At 40.3% G+C, this 17,830-nt stretch overlaps 1 protein-coding gene across 8 annotated transcripts in view; it reads left to right on the forward strand.

The window, feature by feature from the left end:
- The window catches only part of LOC146621577 (transducin-like enhancer protein 4), a 39,270-nt gene extending 21,891 nt beyond the window's left edge, over window positions 1-17,379 (forward strand). For 2 of the 8 annotated variants that reach the window (XM_085368621.1, XM_085368625.1), the window contains exons 7-19: window positions 204-419; window positions 9,655-9,777; window positions 11,612-11,665; window positions 11,755-11,907; window positions 12,249-12,381; window positions 12,622-12,809; window positions 14,149-14,225; window positions 14,371-14,620; window positions 14,732-14,979; window positions 15,186-15,333; window positions 16,212-16,362; window positions 16,580-16,656; window positions 17,272-17,379. In XM_085368621.1, the coding sequence (XP_085224747.1) occupies window positions 204-419; window positions 9,655-9,777; window positions 11,612-11,665; window positions 11,755-11,907; window positions 12,249-12,381; window positions 12,622-12,809; window positions 14,149-14,225; window positions 14,371-14,620; window positions 14,732-14,979; window positions 15,186-15,333; window positions 16,212-16,362; window positions 16,580-16,656; window positions 17,272-17,379 (1,926 nt within the window). Of the gene's footprint in view, window positions 1-203; window positions 420-1,049; window positions 1,069-4,741; window positions 4,778-4,962; window positions 4,980-7,907; window positions 7,917-8,915; window positions 8,935-9,654; window positions 9,778-11,611; window positions 11,666-11,754; window positions 11,908-12,248; window positions 12,388-12,621; window positions 12,810-14,148; window positions 14,226-14,370; window positions 14,621-14,731; window positions 14,980-15,185; window positions 15,334-16,211; window positions 16,363-16,579; window positions 16,657-17,271 lie in introns of all 8 variants that reach the window. The other 6 variants (XM_085368626.1, XM_085368622.1, XM_085368624.1 and 3 more) reach the window with 6 other exon arrangements.
- The last annotated feature ends 451 nt before the right edge of the window (window positions 17,380-17,830 follow it).

The following is a 17,830-nucleotide window of genomic DNA, read 5'->3' on the forward strand; positions in this document are numbered from 1 at the left end:
TTGGTGTTTTTGATCAAATTTAAAAAAAGTGTATCTGATATTTAACTATTGTAGCTGTAGTCTACATGTTTCAGTTGCTATCTTTTCCCCGCTCTATTTGAATGTGTTTGTCTTTCCTTCTCTTTCCTTTTATCACCTACTCATTTGTATTTTATCATGCATGATCTTTCAAGTCTTAATTGGTGTTTCTGTGTCTGGTTCAGCAGCAGCAACTCCAGGCTCAGCACCTCTCTCATGGCCATGCCATCCCTGTCCCACTAACACCCCACCCAGCGGGCCTTCAGCCCCCTCTGCCTCCTGGGGCCAGTACTGCCAGCCTGCTGGCTCTGTCCTCTGCCCTGAGTCACCAGCTGCCACTCAAAGATGAGAGGAAGCATCACGATAACAACAGCGAACACACACGAGGTGAGGTCTGCTCTGTGTGTGCTGTTTTTATATAGCAGGTGTTGATTTTGGTTTGTGCGTGCTTGTTTCTGTGTGAGTCTTGGTCTCTTCATGACTGAAATTACCCTTGCATTTGTTACATCTGCTTGTATGTTCAAAGTCACAATTTGAGTTTTCAAACTACTGCTTTAAGGTTTACTCTAATTATGGTTTAGTCAAAAAGCGAGTTACCTGATTATCAGGGGCAAATTCTTACACAAGGTAGATACAAAGATACGCTCTCAGTTTGTTTACTGTAAAGGCAAAAAGAAAGCACACCCTCTGTCAGTTCTAAGGTTTCCCCAATTGGGATAAACCTATCTAGTCTTTTCAGCCAAGGTGTATCAGGTCTTAAAATCAGGTAAACACAATCTCAGTTAAATAACAACAGATGATATATTGCATCATGTCATTATTTAACAAAAACTAAGCCAAAACGCAGAAGCAGCCTGTGAAAATGCTTCAATAGCTTGTAGAACCACCTTTGACAGCAATAACTTAAAGTAATGCCTTCCTTTTGACAGTCTCTCACATTATTGTGGAGGCATTTTTGCCCACTCATCTTTGCAACATTGTTTCAGTCACCTGAGATTTGAGAGCAGACCTATATCTCCTGCTCTCTAAAGGTCCTGCCATAGCATTTCAGTTGGTCTGAGATCTAACTGTGCCATTGCTGCATCTTTTTTGCTTTTGTTGCTGTTGTGGATTTGCTGTTGTATTTAGAATCATTGTCCTGTTGGATTACCCAGTTTTAACCAAGCTTAAGCGTTCAGACAGATTGCCTCACTATTATTATAAAGAGGAGTTTGTGGTTAACTCGTTGACTGCAAGGTGCCCAGATTCTGTGATTACAAATCATCAACCCTGCATTGCTGTGTTCTACAGCTGATATGAGGTGTTTGTTTGGATATGCTCTGTTTGGTTAAAGCCAGATATGGCGCTGTGCATCACGGCCAGACATCTCCACTTTGGTCTTGTATGTCCTCGGACATTGTTCCAGGAATGCTGTGGTTTGTTCAGAAGCAACTTTGCTAACTTTAGCTGTGCTGCCATGTTCTCTTTATAGAGAAAGGGCTTACTCCTGGCAAACCTTCCAAACGAGCCATATTTGTAATTGCACTGTCAGGAACTTTAACAGTTGACATGCTAACTGAGGGCTGCAGAGCTCTTTCTCTGTATTGCATTGCATGGTCTGATCTTAGGTAACATTTGCTGGGATAACCACTCCTGGGAAGATTAGCAGCATTCTTTTTTTTTTCTTCTTTTTTTTTTGTGTCCCGTTTGGATCTTTAGCCATCAGAATTGTTGTCTTAAGGCCAAGAAAGATGCCAAGCGGATTTATTTTACCAAGTGGATCATCATGGCCTTGCCATATTGGTCCATTTGATTGACCTTTATTATAATTATGAATTTATTTTATTTTCAGTTGCTACAAACGGGACAGACATGACTGGGGGATAGGACAGGGAGAAAGAATGAAAGAAAGAGAGGGAGAGAAAGAAAACCAAAGGGGAGAAGAGACGGTGAGAAGGGGGGGAAGAAAGAAAAAAAACAAACAAAAAAAAAAAAAAAAACACCTGGGTCACCTGTATGGAGAAAAAAAACAGAAGAGAAAGCAAACAACAAAGAGCAACATAATAAAAAAAAACAGCACCATCACAATAAACTAGCTAGCAGTAGATATCAGTAGATACTAAATAATAAACGATATTGTGCAGCACGCAAGATAGACAGCGCACAATGTGCTTTGAGGCAGCAGCCAAGAAAGCTGTAGTCCGCGTCTGTGAATACCCGTGTGTACACCTGTGTGCATACCTGTGTGGATCAGCATGCTTGAGATTAGCAGCATTCTTGAATGTTTCCTGCTTGTGAATATTTTTTAATGATGATAATAGACTTCAGAATGTTTGGAAATGGCTTTATAAGACTTCCTTAATTAATGGGCAGCATCAATTGCTTCTCCAAGATAATTATTGATGTCTTTCCTCCTTGGCATTGTTTTAACACACCCCTGAATGTTAACGACGAGCAAACTGCCAAAGCCTCTGTTTTTATAGAGGTGCTCACACTTGCTGATGATCAGTTAATTAAATGGGTGTGCACAACCTGACTGCTACTTACTTACACACACTGCTTCTGTGTTTTGGCTTTATTTGTGTTCAACAAATAATTGCACAGTATAATATATCACATGTTGTCATTCAGCTGAGGTTTATTTCCCTCATTTAAAACCCGCTGAGGACAAGAGGTTTTGATTATGCCTTGATGTGTGCAGCCTTATAATTGGAAGAAAGTACACTTTGTTTTTATCGTGACTCTTGGTGCGATAGTTTGAAGCGGACTAAAATACTTCGCAACAACTTGGCTGTTTTATTTCACTCACAGACAGATGCTAAATATATTTGGTAAACATAAACATCAAAGCTTAAATCTTTTGTTCAGTTAATGATCCAAATCCACTTTTACATGTCAAAGTATTCACCCAGCATTACGAATTACCACTTGTAATGGCTGATGCTTAATTGTTAGTGCTCTGAATGAACAGCAGTTAAACAATTAAAAACTGATTTGTCTTTATGCCACTTTAATTGGCCTAATAGGAAGCAATACACAACCACCATGATGCCTCTTTTCTCCTGTTCACACAGAGCGCTTCTAATTCTTCTCTGAGCTGACTTTGAGCTCAAGCATTTAATTACTCTTCATTGAGACTATGTGTGTGCATGTGTGTGTACGTGTGCGTACGTGTGCGTGTAGGTTTGAAACTGTGCGCCAGCACTTAATTACTCTGTTGCAGCATGTCAGTGAGGGTTTTTACAGTGCAGCAGAGCAGTTAACCTTGCTCTGTAGCTGCAGTAAAGCTAACGGCTGCTAACTGAGGTAATACTTATCCACCTAAGGACCACAGTCACTAAGAATACAGTTCCAGCTACAGCTTGCTTCCTGAAATGACTAAGTGAACAAAGGGAATAAAAACTTTCTTTTTTCCCCTTTTAGTATTTTAAAAAGCATTTTCTCTGCAGGTTGCACTGTTGAACATTGTGTGACTGTGGTGCTAACCTCAGTGTATTTTTAACCCGTTGGACTTCTTCACCACATTTAGAAACTTCACTGGTCAGTAATAATGGTTAATATTAATGTGTTAAAAGACTGACACTGAAAATGACGGATAATGTACAAACTCTAATAAATAAAAATCTATTCACTATGTCAGCTGAGAGCAGAGTACTGAGGCAAACACAAATTAAACCAACAAATCCTCCAACATTTGTCTGAGTTGTTTTTTCTACTTTCTTGCTTTAGTTGTGTTTATCTTACTGCCCACTTTTATTTTTGTATGGTATGATTTGGTTTAGGCACCAATGCCACTTGGTTAGCATTTAGGCTACGTCCACTTTTTTCAGTTGTTTTCACAGAGTTGTGCATCCACAAACGGCCGAAAATGCTTACGTTCCACTACCGTGCATGCATGAAACACAAGAAGATTCGACCTGCCTCATTTAGTCTGTCGCTTATTTACTTTCCAGCTCTGTGAAACATCGCGGCAAAATGTTGAGGAAAAGCACCGAGTTGTTGCTGCGAGTGACACAAAAGTACAAAGTTGCAAAATCGAGTGAGAGTTAAAGAATTTGAAGAAAAGCCACCTGGAGCATATACAAACTGATACTAATCTTTAATAGGGCTGTCAAAATTCAGAGCAAACAAAACAACTGCTGTATAATGCCCTCCGCTATCTTAGTTTAACTGGTCGCATGGCTGCGACCAGTTAAACTAAGATGACTAACATGCCTCATCGTTTTAGAAAGTCTGCGTTTTTGCGACGCGAGAGCACCGTTTCCAAATGTATGCATTTTCAAGAGCGTTCTCAAAACGCTGCATTTTCCATCAGCGAAAACAGTCTCAGTGTGGACGGGTGGCAAAAACGGAGAGTGAGTGTGGACGGAGCCTTAGTGTTACCAGTGTGCTGAGTTCTGCCCCAATAAAGTTGCAAACATCAGCACACAAGTCTTAAAGCCGAAAAACGGAGGTTTCCACTTCTTACTTTATCTGAATCCTCAAAAGGTTCTCCAAAACTTTGCAATTAGGATTTAGAGCAAGTTAGGTTGATTGATTAATCTGCAGCTGCTCCTGTTCATTTGTCGAAGTGCCTTGGGCAAAATAATGAACTTAGAGTTTCCAATGTGTAGAGGTCTGCTTTCAAAGACACCCCTGTCACTATCAATGTGTGAAAGCGTGCGTGAATGGTTAATTGAGAGCAAAACTGTAAGAGATTTATCTGTTAATTTGGAAAAGAGGTGTAAGTGCTATTTATTTGCAGTAGTACTCTAATAGTACCCCTCAAGATCCATAAACAGTAATGAAATTCCCCACTATCTTCATCAAAAATATCATAAATTCGCCATTAGCTCTCTTTTTGTATCTGTATGTATCTGTTATATGCAGCAGTGTGTGTGTTTGTGTGTTTGCCAGTGTGTTCTTGTGCTTCAGACATTGAATCTGTCATTCTTTTTTTCTATCTCATGCCCTCCGCCCTCTCAGACAGAGACTCAGTCAAGGTAAGTCCTTCCTTTCTTTATTCCCTTTGTTAAAAAAAGAAAAAAAGACATGTTTAGAGCATAGCTTCACTTCTGCTCGCTCAACTTCTCTGTGTCATTTTGTACTTTGAATTATTATTTTTTTTGTTGATATAAAAGGATAGACAGGTTTTGATTTTTATTCATAACGCACACAAAAAGCCTGTCTGTGATGAAATCTTGATGTTGGCTTTAAGGATGTCTATGTGCACGTCTGTGTTTATGTAAAAGAGACTGTTAGAGACTGCCATCAAACTGAAAACAGTTCTGTGACATTTCCAAGATCCTAAATATTTACACATGTAGTATTTGATTTAAAACATTACTGTAAAATGATATTGTTAATATGTTCCCACAAAGCTCCGAACATGTTGGACTGGCGACATGTTCGGGGTGCATCCTGCCGCTTGCCAAATGACAGCTGGGATAGGTTCCAGCCCCCCTGCCACCCTTAATTGGATAAGTGGTTAAGAAAAAGAATGGATGGATGTTCACACAAATGTCCTATTATGAAATTTTATTTTATGCTTGTCAATGTAATTGGAAATGAAAATGACCACACTAAGGCTTAAAGAAAACATAAGCTTCTGATCTTATTGTCATTTTCATATTCTTCACTTGTGCTTTGTGTGTAATAAAAATATCAGATATGGGAAACTGGTAACAGCTCGGGAAGAAAAAAACAAAACAGTGTGAAAGAGAAACCCCAAGGTGAGCAGAGAAGAAAGTGGGGGGAAAAAAGCACAGTATGGTTAGTGAAGGAAGGAGGGAGCAGAAAGAGGCAGCGCAACAGATCACTGTTCTATCCAGCGCTTGTAGTAATTAGTCCCTTAAGCGCAGCGTTTTTCCCAAGGCAAACATTTGGTTTGTTGAATACTCAATGAGCAGATTAGCATTTCTTTATACCAGCAGCCTGAGCGCACACACTTTTACACAAACATGCATGAGTTTAGAAGCCTGTGCATGTGTGTGTGTGTGTTCTTTGGTGTTTTGGAGTAGGCGGAAACAGGAGGAATGCTCTAACTGGAGGTATGTTTGTTATCTCTTGCCCCCCATGTAGTTTTCTCCTCCTCCACACACACACACATGTTCAAACACACCTGGATGCACATGCACATACGCTCAGAGGTGTAGGCACCATGATGGGAGAGATTAGCAGTGTGTGTGTGTGAGTGTGAGGTCACAAGAACGCTTTGATAAAGATAGAGAGAGGCCAGAATGATGGATGCCTTTCATTAGTGCCCTGTGAGAACACACACACACACACACACACACATGCAGAGCTGCTCTTTGACATGGCGGCCAACAGTCACTTCATGAAACCAATAAGCCCCTTGTCAGTGGTCTGCAGTTGCCTTGGCAACAGTCCACAGAGTACAGTGTGTGTGAATTGCATGAACATCTGTGCCTTAATGTCCTTGGCGTTAGCACCTCACACACTGATAAAGCTACGTGAATGTAAACGCTACTTGTGTGTGTGCTTATGTGTGTATAGACGCCAGTACAGGCAGTCAGTTATGCAGTTACTTTATGGTGTGTTCAAGGACTACAACTTCACAGACCTGATTATGAGTACACATTAATTGCTGGATCAGTGGTCAATGACAATTTTATTTTAATTCTGTGTTTTTAGTGTTTGTGGCTTTTTTTAAAGTCATTTCTGAAATGCCAATTCTCACAAACAGGTTTTCTTTTTTTTAATCACCTTAAGTCAAATTAGACGCGTAGAATCACATAGTAACATTGTAACCATCTTTGTCTGTCTGCGGGATTGTTTTTGTCTTCTTTTTAAAAGAAACAGGAGGAATACATTTCTAATGAGGTCGCTTTCAAGTTTAGACTGACCTTTACAGTTAATCACCTGTTGAAGTATAAATGCAGTGCAGCTTGTAGTTTGTGCGATCGCTACAGTGGTCTTCTCTTTCTATGCTTTTTGTCGCTGGTAAACAAGCTGTACAGATGCAGTCTGCTTGTCTTTGTTTATGCCGGGATGCTCTTTAAAAGCTCTGCATACAATGTGCAGTCTGGCTTGCCATGCTGTGTTGGCTGCAGAATAATAAGTGACCAATTGAGCTGAGCAGAGTGAGAGAACTATTAGACAAAATTACATCAAGCCAGAGTTCTAAAGATTTGGGGTTTTTACAGAAATCATTTGTGCAGAGCCCCCTGTGGTCCAGCATAGAAAAAGACATATTCGTTTATAAATTCGCAATTCTTCGATCTGTGCAAATTTGCTGATGACTTCAGAGAACAAGAACGTTCCTCGTAGTTTAAATAGTTTAAAACTGAAAGGCTGGTTTTGAATTTATAGCATAAATATGGACACTCTGTGAGGTAAATCTACCCTTAGATCTAGATAAATTGGACTTACTTGGGCAATGTGATTATCACTAAAATGTCTCTGAACAAAGAAGCTGTTTCTTTGGAGAACAATATGAGAGGATTTACACATTTACACACATTTTTCATGCTGCACATGGGGAAGTTCTGTGTTTTTGTGCATGTTAATGACACAGGATTTTCAGATAGCATGCTATTTAGTATTTTCTGTGATAAAGTTTGGCAATAATTTGATTGAACAAGTGGCTCTGTGTGTAATCTCTATAAAAACATATCTTCTTATAAATATGCAGTTTGTAAGTAAAATGTATGATTTTTGGCACCTGGAACCTTTCTGGCTTCCATCTGGTCGTCTGCTTGTAGCTCTAATCCTGAGCAGGATTTGGTTGCATCTAGTTAAACAGTCTCTGTGGAGAGCAAAAGAAAAAATACATTTGCTCAAATGCAATCTTGAAAAAGCTTAGTCTTTTTATTGCCTTTACTGTACCTAAAGTCTTGTGTGTCCACTGGCTACACCAGAAACCCCTCAAAATTGACCTGTTGCTCCCAGTGGAAGACTAGAAGCGGAAGACAGACAAAGTTAGATTTTTTGGAAAAGGTGTCAGACTCGGGTGCAGCAACTTCTCAGTGTCAGACTGCATTTGAACTGGATTTGAACTCTATTTTTATAACCCTGAGATGCACCCCAAACATCCACGCTGAACATAAATTTACAATGCCTAACAACGGCATAGTAACCTCATCCTGGACGTCCGTGCTCCTAATTACCCGAGAGACACTAGGGAGCGAGACTGTTTGTAAAGCTGAAAAATACAAAACACTCGAGGTTGCAGATATCATTATCAGGACCTGCAGAATCAATTTGAAATGGGAGGCAAATATAATTATGATGTGAATGAAAATGAATACTCTCACTCAACCACACCTCAGAGGTCCTCACGTTCATAATGCTCGTGCTGTCGGCAGCGCCTTCATTTGTCTCTGCGGCAGAATTAATTTGCTTTGATGTTTTTGAAAGAGCTAATTTGCAGGCTAATTAATCTAATCAGTCTGGAAATAGAGCGACACAGAGTCAGGGGCTCAGTTTGCCTCGTCTCACTCAAGACGAGACACACACCTGTACACACACTGACTCCTTAACACTGTTTGCACATATGGAGTACTAAAATGTAAACAGGTACAAGTGCTGCCTGAGCAGCACACTCACGCACACAGACACACACACACACAGTCAACCCCTCACTCCTCCCCCACAGAATCTTTGTCATCAACACTTGCAGCACGGCAAAGGGCAGCGGAAAGGTTACAAGCGTGAGTTAGTGGAAAGGTCGAGCTAAAGGTCCTGCTTTATTTTTCTTCTCTGTCCATCATCTGCTGGGTAAGAAGGACCTCCCAATGAGTGAGTGAGTGAGAGAGAGAGAGAGAGAGAGGGAGAGAGAGAGAGAGAGAGAGAGAGAGATCAGCAGAGGCAGGCAGAGCTGGAGGGGAAATGTTTAACTGACCTTATTTTGATCCTTGCTTCTCAAAGAAGATTAATCCTTCAGTAATGGTATTTAAAGGATGCCATATTTGATTAAGAAAGAGAGACGTCAGCCAAGCCCTCCCCGTAAAGCTGCGATGTTGTAGTCAAACTGTCAACTTTTGTATTGTGTGATACAGTAAAAAGGAAATTGTTTTGACAGCCAGGGGATATTTTAAAAGCGATACAGAAATCTAGCCGCGGCGTACGTTGTGTCTGCACCGCTCAGCTTTTTGCTCAGATTGTTGACTGACCGCATGGCTCTCAACACATTCCAAGTTTCTTCTAGCGGTAAAAGCTGCAGCGTACATATTTCCTATCAGTCTGTCCTGGGTAAGATTAGTAATTTATCTCAACTTTTTTTGCCTTTGATAATCACATCTTCTTCAGTGGAGCTTGGATGATTCTTTCTGTGTCCATTTGGTTTGGGTTTCACATCCCAGAAAATGTAACCTAATCTTTAAATGTATGTTTTTGTTGAATACAAACAAATGTAATTTTATATTAATTTTCCTTCTGTCCGGAAGTGTGTTTTGTTGCTATTAGCACAAGTTTGAGTTATATGTGTTTCTGGAATTCAATGTCAATGGAAATGAATGATTTTCTATAGCAAAAACCGTTGCTCTAATAGCTATTTTCCACACATGTTTGAGCTAGAAAACGGGCCTGTTCTTATCTGATTCTGCCTGATTTCTGATTTTATTATGATTTTCCAGTGCAGGGTTTATGTACTTTACAAACAAAAAAGATCAGTTTTAATCAGCTTCAGTTAAGTAAATGGTTGTTTTTTTCTTCCAGAGCTCATCTGTCTCTCCATCAGCCAATTTTCGAACTGGAGAGAAGCATCGAAGTTCAAGCGATTATTCCTCTGACAGCAAAAAACAGAAGACAGATGATAAGGAGCTGACCTCCACACGCTATGTGAGTGAATATGCTAAAATGAATAGTTTTTGAGCTGCGGAGAAGATTTATTATCAAGCTCATTAGAAAGGATTAGGGACAGGGAGAGCTCAATTATTCAGTTCTCTTGTGATTACATGGCCCTGTACTGTCATATCTACAGTAACTACACTTTTTTGTCTAAATGAAGTAAACTGAGATTATTTGTTCTTTATTTCAGAGATGAAATTAGGAGAGATGCTAGAGACTTGTAGAAACATGGCGCACCAAAGGTCTTTGAACCAAGGATGATGCAGTTTATGGCCTGTAACTCAGTCAGATGACCCACTGGGATGCTTCTAGTGAATCCATTTTGACCAGTATATTTAACAAATGGCGTGTAGCCTGTGAGCTAGTTCAGGCAGGCAAGTCACATGCTGTACACATGGAACACCCCTCACTCACATCATGTTATATACCAACCATACCTGTTTCAAACCTTACCACCCCACAAATGCCACCTTTAGCCGCTTTGTTGGGTACAACTGCTCAGCTGCATGTTAATTCAAATATCTGATCTGACCAATTACAAGTCAGTAACATGCAGACATGGTCAAGATGACCCGCTGAAGTCTAAACCGGGCATGTTTGCTTGTCTTATGAGTCGCAACATTTGAATGGCAGGGTCAGAATATGGCACCAATGATGTGAAAGCATTGACCCATTCCACCTTGTATTAATGGTTCAGGCTGCTGTTAGTGTAATGGTATGTGGTTAATATTTTCTTGGCAAACTCTGCCCCTCAGTAGCAAATAGGCATTGTTTAACCCTCTAAAGCCTAACCTGTCACTGGTGTTAGACAGGTAACAGTTGCTTTCTAAAAGCAAGGACTATGCGCTTTTCAGTGATATTAGGGTCATTACGGTAATCCCACGCGTCGCAGCACCATTGAAGTTTGGTTGAAACAAGACAGAGTGAGTGGTTTGATGGTGCTCTACAGAAAACAGACATCTTATCAGGGATTTGGGTTCATTTTATTGCTTTGTTTTTCCTGTTTTCTGTGTTATTTGTGGCGCCCCGCATGGGATTACTGTAAAGCACAGAGTTGCTGCTTTCAGCAACCACTGGAATTTTCTGATTGGTTCAAGAGTTACGGTAGTTTGATCTAAAAGTTTGATGCCCCCATTGGTTTTAATGGGTTAAACAGCTTACCTTGGTATTGTTGTTGACCGTGTCTATCCATTTATGACTAGAGTGTACCCATCCTCTCGCTGCTTCCAGTAGGATAATATACCATGCCACAAAGCTCAGATCAAAGTGTTTTCTTCATGACAGTGAGTTCACTGTAATCAAATGGCCATTTGACGTGGTGGAGATTCACATCATGGACGTACAGCTAACAACTGTTTGTTGCTATCATGTCAACATTGACCCAAATCTCTGAGGAATATTTTTAGCACCTTTTTGAGTCTATTTCATGAACCATTACATCAGTTCTGAAGGCAGAAGAGTCCAACCCAGTATTAGCAATGTGTACCTAATGATGCCCATCAGCAAATATAACACATGTGGGGTGTGGCCTCAGACTTCTTCTGCTAAAATATATTATTACACTATTTTATGGTCTTCTCTCACAATGAGGGAACTACTTGCTTGTACATGAATTTGTTATTAGGTGTTGAGTTCAATAAACTGATTCTGATTTGTGTTCATATAATAAAAACATTTAAATAAATGTAAAAAAAAAAGTGGACACAGACATGAGCACACACACTTTTCAACAAAGAATCATTTTCTTGTTGCCTATTCTCAAATCTACATTCTGGGAGGTCTATTTTATTTACCTTTGTATGGTCCTTGTTTGTGTTTGACCCAGGAAAGTGATGGAGAAAAGAGTGATGACAACTTGGTTGTCGACGTCTCCAACGAGGTACAAAATATTACCTGCACACTACCAGTCTACCATCCTGCGTGTTACCTGTTGAGAAAATGTGAATTGTTTCGGTTTAATGCTTACAGGATCCAGTGTCTCCCCGAGGAAGTCCTGCACACTCTCCTCGGGAGAATGGGTTGGACAAAAGTCGCCTGTTGAAGAAAGACCCACCACTGAGCCCTTCCTCAATTGCTTCTTCCAGCAGCACACCTTCCTCCAAGTCTAAAGATATTAATATGGTGAGTCATTTGTGTAGCCTCCTTTTCATTTAATTTCTTTCAAGAAACCCTCTAAATAAAGGGTTAAACAATGCTTATTTGCTTCTGTAAAAATGATCAAATAGTAAATCTGGCAAACTGTAAACCACATGAAAGATGTAAGATAAAATCCAAGAGATAAAGGACACTATTCGACATTTTTATAGAATATCAATTTAATGAGTCTTAGAATAAACTGACGCATGAATGCTCCTGCACTGTTATTATATTTGGAAAAAAAAGCATAAAGATTTATTTCCATGTCTTTCACCTCTGAAACCCTTCTGTATGTAGAAATCTTTCTTTTTTAATTTTTCTGGTAGAATGAGAAGTCAACAACTCCCGTGTCCAAGTCCAGCACTCCCACATCCCGCTCTGAAGCCCCCACACCCAGCAGTGCCTCCACCACAGGCCTGAGGTCTGCACCCAGTAAATCATCAGGAGTTGAGGCACTGAGTAAGTGTTGCAAGCATAACATAAAACATCTCTGCCTGCATCTGTCAGATATGACTCAGTGCAAATACATAAGTATATGTTTTTGAAAACTTAAAAAAAAGCCTATTACCATAGACTAGCTTAACAAAAATCTCTGTATTTAAGACTAAACCTTTGCTTTAAAGCAAAAAAATAACCTTTGTACACCACAGTTGAAAAAGATAGATGTTTGCGTCACAATCTGGCTGTCTTGTTTTGTAGCTCCTGGTCTTCGCACACCCCTGGCAGTGCCCTGCTCGTACCCTGGCCCATTCGGAATGGTTCCTCACCCTGGTATGAATGGAGAGCTGAGTGGAACAGGAGCAGCCTACACTGGCTTGCATAACATTTCCCCACAGATGAGTGCAGTGGCCGCGGCCGCTGTGGCAGCCTACGGACGCACACAAGTGGTACCTGAACACTCACAGATGCATGCAGACAGCAGACGTAAACATTAGCTACCTATTCTGTCAGTGTTAAAAATGTACTTTAAAGACAAAAATGATTTAGTGGAAAACAACTAATATTGTGATGTTTGGGGATTCTAATAATTAGTCAATTTTTTGCAAGTTATTCTATTTAGGTGCGTTTTTACGACTGTATTTTCAACCGTTTATGTCAGGTGTGAAATGAGAAACTGTCCTAAAATGGTAACCATGTATGAACAAATATTCTCTGTGTGATGACAATCTTTCACCAGGTAGCAGGTAAACAGAGTACCGTTAACTACCATCCCCACTGAAACTATGCAAGCGTTTTTGAGAGATTAAAAACTAAACTGAATTAGAATAAAAGCTAAAAATGGTGGTCTCACCAGGATTTTATTATTATTTTTCAGTTGACTGTTGCTTAAATCTGCTTTGAAATGCTGGCATGTATCTTGTACCAAAAATTTTGATTGGAAATTTACTTCAAGGTAATTTAGGAGTACAACTTCATTAAAAAAAAATGCATTTAGTATTTCAACTTTTAATTAGTTTTAAGATTAATCCCAATGGTATGCTTATGTTCAATTAGTAGGAAAATGCTTAAAAATATTGTGCAAAAAAAGAAATGAAAACTGTTCATGGCGATGGTTGAGGAGGTTGAAGCAGGGCAACATGTGGTATTTACTCAACTAATGAGTTGATGAGCAAAGCAAAACCTGCAGCTAAGGAGTGTGGACAAGGTAGAGCATAAAGACTGAACTGTTTCTGACGTTATTATAACCACATATCATGATTCACAAAAAAAAAGTAATCACAGCCATTGAAAAATCTCCTGCCTCTAGAGCACACTTACCAGGATTTTCCAATAATGCAAGAACAGGCGAGGGCACTTGTTTCTAATTTGACATGCTATTTATAAAAAAAAGTCCTTCTCTTAATTAATTTTAATCCTCCTGTTAATTCAAAACACCTTGATGTCTGGCAATTAATTCCTACTGGGTATCTGTAATGACCCAACATAAACAGTGGGAAAATCACTTAGGTTAAGTCTAGACTTTTCTGAGAGAGAAAATAATTTCCACATCAGAGTGTTTTTTAAAAACACCTACTTGCGCTTGGTTTCTGCTTGAGTCATAGCTGGGATTAAAACTGATCGTTTGTTAATTTTATAAATGAGGTCGCTGGATGTAAAAACACACTTCCTTTCCTGTCACGTCACTATAAATGCCTTCCTGCCCTGCACACCTGACTTCATTCGAGTCTTCTATTTGTTTAAGCATTTTTGTATATTTTAAAAACGTCTCACTCTTGTGTTCTTTAGGTAGGATTTGATCCTCACCACCACATACGTGTTCCTGGACTTCCTCCTAACCTGTCGGGCATTCCTGGTGGAAAACCGTAAGTCTTTTTTAGTCTTTCTTAAATGGCATAATCATACTGAGAAAGTTCACAGAAACACACATATATTCCCCTCTGCTTATGTTTTCTTACTTTTCTCTCATCACCCTTTATCACCTCACACGACCCTTTTATTTTGCTTCAGAGCTTATTCCTTTCATGTGAGCGCTGACGGACAAATGCAGCCTGTGCCTTTTCCTCCGGATGCACTGATCGGCCCTGGTATCCCGCGCCATGCTAGACAGATCAATACTCTCACCCACGGGGAGGTGGTGTGTGCCGTTACCATCAGTAACCCTACACGTCACGTTTATACCGGCGGCAAGGGCTGTGTCAAGGTGTGGGATATCAGTCACCCGGGCAACAAGACCCCTGTTTCCCAGCTGGACTGCCTTGTGAGTTCAACACATTGGTCCTCATGTAACATACTTTTAGAATACCACTTTTACAGCCACTAGTTGCTTGCATGTATACATTTCAATGACAGTTCTTTTTTGGCACATCAGAACAGGGATAACTATATTCGATCCTGTCGGCTACTTCCTGATGGACGAACTCTTATCGTTGGGGGAGAAGCGAGTACTTTATCAATCTGGGATTTGGCTACACCGACTCCTCGGATCAAAGCGGAATTAACTTCGTCTGCACCTGCATGTTATGCTCTGGCCATCAGCCCGGATTCCAAAGTCTGCTTTTCCTGCTGCTCTGATGGAAACATTGCCGTCTGGGATCTTAACAACCAGACTCTGGTTAGGTAAAGAACTGGGGAATGTAATTTAAGGTTATTGAATTATGCTGAAAGAAAAAAAAAAGAGAAAAAAAAAGAACCTGCTATTAAACCAAAACAGCATCACATGTTGGCTACCCATTAGTTTAGTCAAGATGCTGATCTGGTTGATGTCAAGCCAACTTGAAAGAAAAACAGTATTGTTAGTTATGGGTTTGTCTGTTTCTCTGCAGGCAGTTCCAGGGCCACACAGATGGAGCCAGCTGCATAGACATTTCTAATGATGGGACCAAGCTTTGGACCGGAGGTCTGGATAACACTGTCCGGTCCTGGGACCTGAGAGAGGGACGCCAGCTGCAACAGCACGACTTCACCTCTCAGGTACACATTTATACACGTACTGCATCACGTGACTATTGGGAGCGATCATAATGAAGCAGTGTGGAATTTGTTCCACTCCTCCGGCAGCTTTCAGGTGTGTGTTCAGGGTTCAGAAATTTGGGTTTTGCACGGACGTCTATTATTATTTGGTGGTAAAATGTCACAGATGAAAATTGTGCACCCCAGGACAAGTCACTGCCATTTGCAGTTTGTGTGATTACTGTCTCGGGTTTTGATTTATTGCAGTCATTTACAAGCTCAGTTCAGAACATTTAACCCACACTAAAAGCCCGGCTGAGCCCTGTCCTCAAATACTTTTAACACTAATAATATGTGCAGGTAGAATTTAGTTTTTTCCCCCTTGTGAGTAGAAAAGCAGCAATAATAGACCATTACTGCAATTTTCCTGAATAGAGCCATTTCAGTGTGCACATGAGGAGGTGAGTGTGCAGTAAAGAGAGCTCAGAGAGGACAGTCATGGCTGATAGAGTTCTTAGGCTTTCCAGTAATGTCAGGTCTAGCCCCACTCCCCCCTGCTACAGCTTGAGCAAATCTGGAACCATTTGACAGAGAAAAGAAGTAATGGTTTACCAGTTTTTACAGCTATCAGTTGTATCCTGTGCATGCATTTTGCTCTTCCATGGTGTAAAAAAGGGATTTTTAAAAAACAATGAGGACTTAACTATTCATCTACCTCTTTGTAATGTAAAAGGTTGAGGTATAGGACTATGACATATTTTTGGAACATCTATCTGTGCCCACCTCCAATAGACAGATGCATACCTTACCCTAATATAAGAGATATACTGAGTATTATTTACACAGAATATAGGGAGACATAGCTGTCATTAAAATGGGTATGTTGGTGTTGGCTGCAGATCTTCTCACTGGGATACTGTCCAACGGGAGAGTGGCTGGCAGTTGGGATGGAGAACAGTAATGTGGAGGTGTTGCATGTCACCAAACCTGACAAATACCAGCTCCACCTGCATGAAAGCTGTGTGCTGTCACTCAGATTTGCGCACTGTGGTAAGCATAAACAACTTTATTGAGATGATTCTGTTGTCACCAGTATTTTGCAACATGAAATGAATATATGTGCCAGGTCTTGAGATGTTAACGATGAGATAATGGTTTAGCACCTGAGCGAGCAAATTAACCTTCACTTAAATAATTTACTTTGGCTTTTAAAGATTTAAAGCGTTTTTCGTTGCCGTAGACTAATGCAGTTGTCGATCCTCTGCAGGGAAGTGGTTTGTAAGTACAGGAAAAGACAATCTGCTAAATGCATGGAGAACCCCATATGGAGCCAGCATATTCCAGGTAAGTGGGCAAGAACACAACCATGGATGAAAGGCAACTGAGAGGCCAAGTTCAGCACAGCGTAATAGCCAAGAGTTATGGATTTTAGAGAAATAACCCAGGTAGAGATATCAAACACCGCTTTTGCTCACTGATTGTAAAGTTTAGCTATCAGGGTTCTATATAGAGGACCCAAGAGTATGACACAAAAGACAGATGGTAAAAAGCAAAAGATGAGCTTTAGTCACACAAGGAGATTCAAGGTTATAAAAAAACAAGCACAAGGAGCAGCTGATGCAGAATCCTGGGCACTTACCGTTATTTCTAAAAAAAAGACATACATTGGGACTAATCTGGTGCAAAACGGAATTGAGCAGCAGAACACCAAAGAGCTAAAGCGCTAGGTAATGTGAGACTGGGAGTAGCCTGCTGATGGGGCTGATTAGATGAATGAAAACATATGAGAGGAACAGGTGATGCAGCAGGTGGGAAAGTGAAGCAGGTGAGAATCAATTATGGGAATGAATAAACTGGACTGAATGAATTACTAGATTAAAAGAAAGTCGTGTGTCTGCGTAGCCTTCATCTTTCTCACCCTTTTTATACATTTTCTTGCATCTTTTATTCCCCCGACAGTCAAAAGAATCATCCTCTGTGCTGAGCTGTGACATCTCCATTGATGATAAGTACATTGTGACGGGATCAGGAGATAAGAAGGCAACTGTCTATGAGGTCATCTACTAATAGCTGTGCTTGTTAAACAAGAAGGCCATCCTTCCATCCAACCGTGAGGTCTCCTTCATCTGTGTACATTTTTTTATGTGTATAGGATAAACCTAAAAGGAACAAACCAAACATTTTCTTGGACCATGACTTCCTGACCTTCTGGCTAGTCGAGGATCAAAACCAACAAGCGGACCCAAGCACAGATCTTTTTTTTTTCCTTTTAAGTGACTTTGTGTTATTGTGAGGATGAGTGAATGCTGTTGGGCTGTTAACATTCCTTTATGTTACTTTTCACTTAAGCCTCTTATATCATTTTTCTTTTTTCAGTGTGTAGACTGTAAAACAAGCATGACTGTTCACATACATACTAATCTGCCTGTGTACTTTATACATACATGGAGGCTAAAATGTATGCAAACTAGGTGGCAGATCAGAGCCGTAGTGCTTCTGGGCTACTCTGGAATATCAA

Source organism: Diplotaxodon limnothrissa, linkage group LG12, assembly GCF_057381915.1.
Source record: "Diplotaxodon limnothrissa isolate DT_005_m linkage group LG12, D_limnothrissa_male_GT1.1, whole genome shotgun sequence".
Lineage (NCBI taxonomy): Eukaryota > Metazoa > Chordata > Actinopteri > Cichliformes > Cichlidae > Diplotaxodon > Diplotaxodon limnothrissa.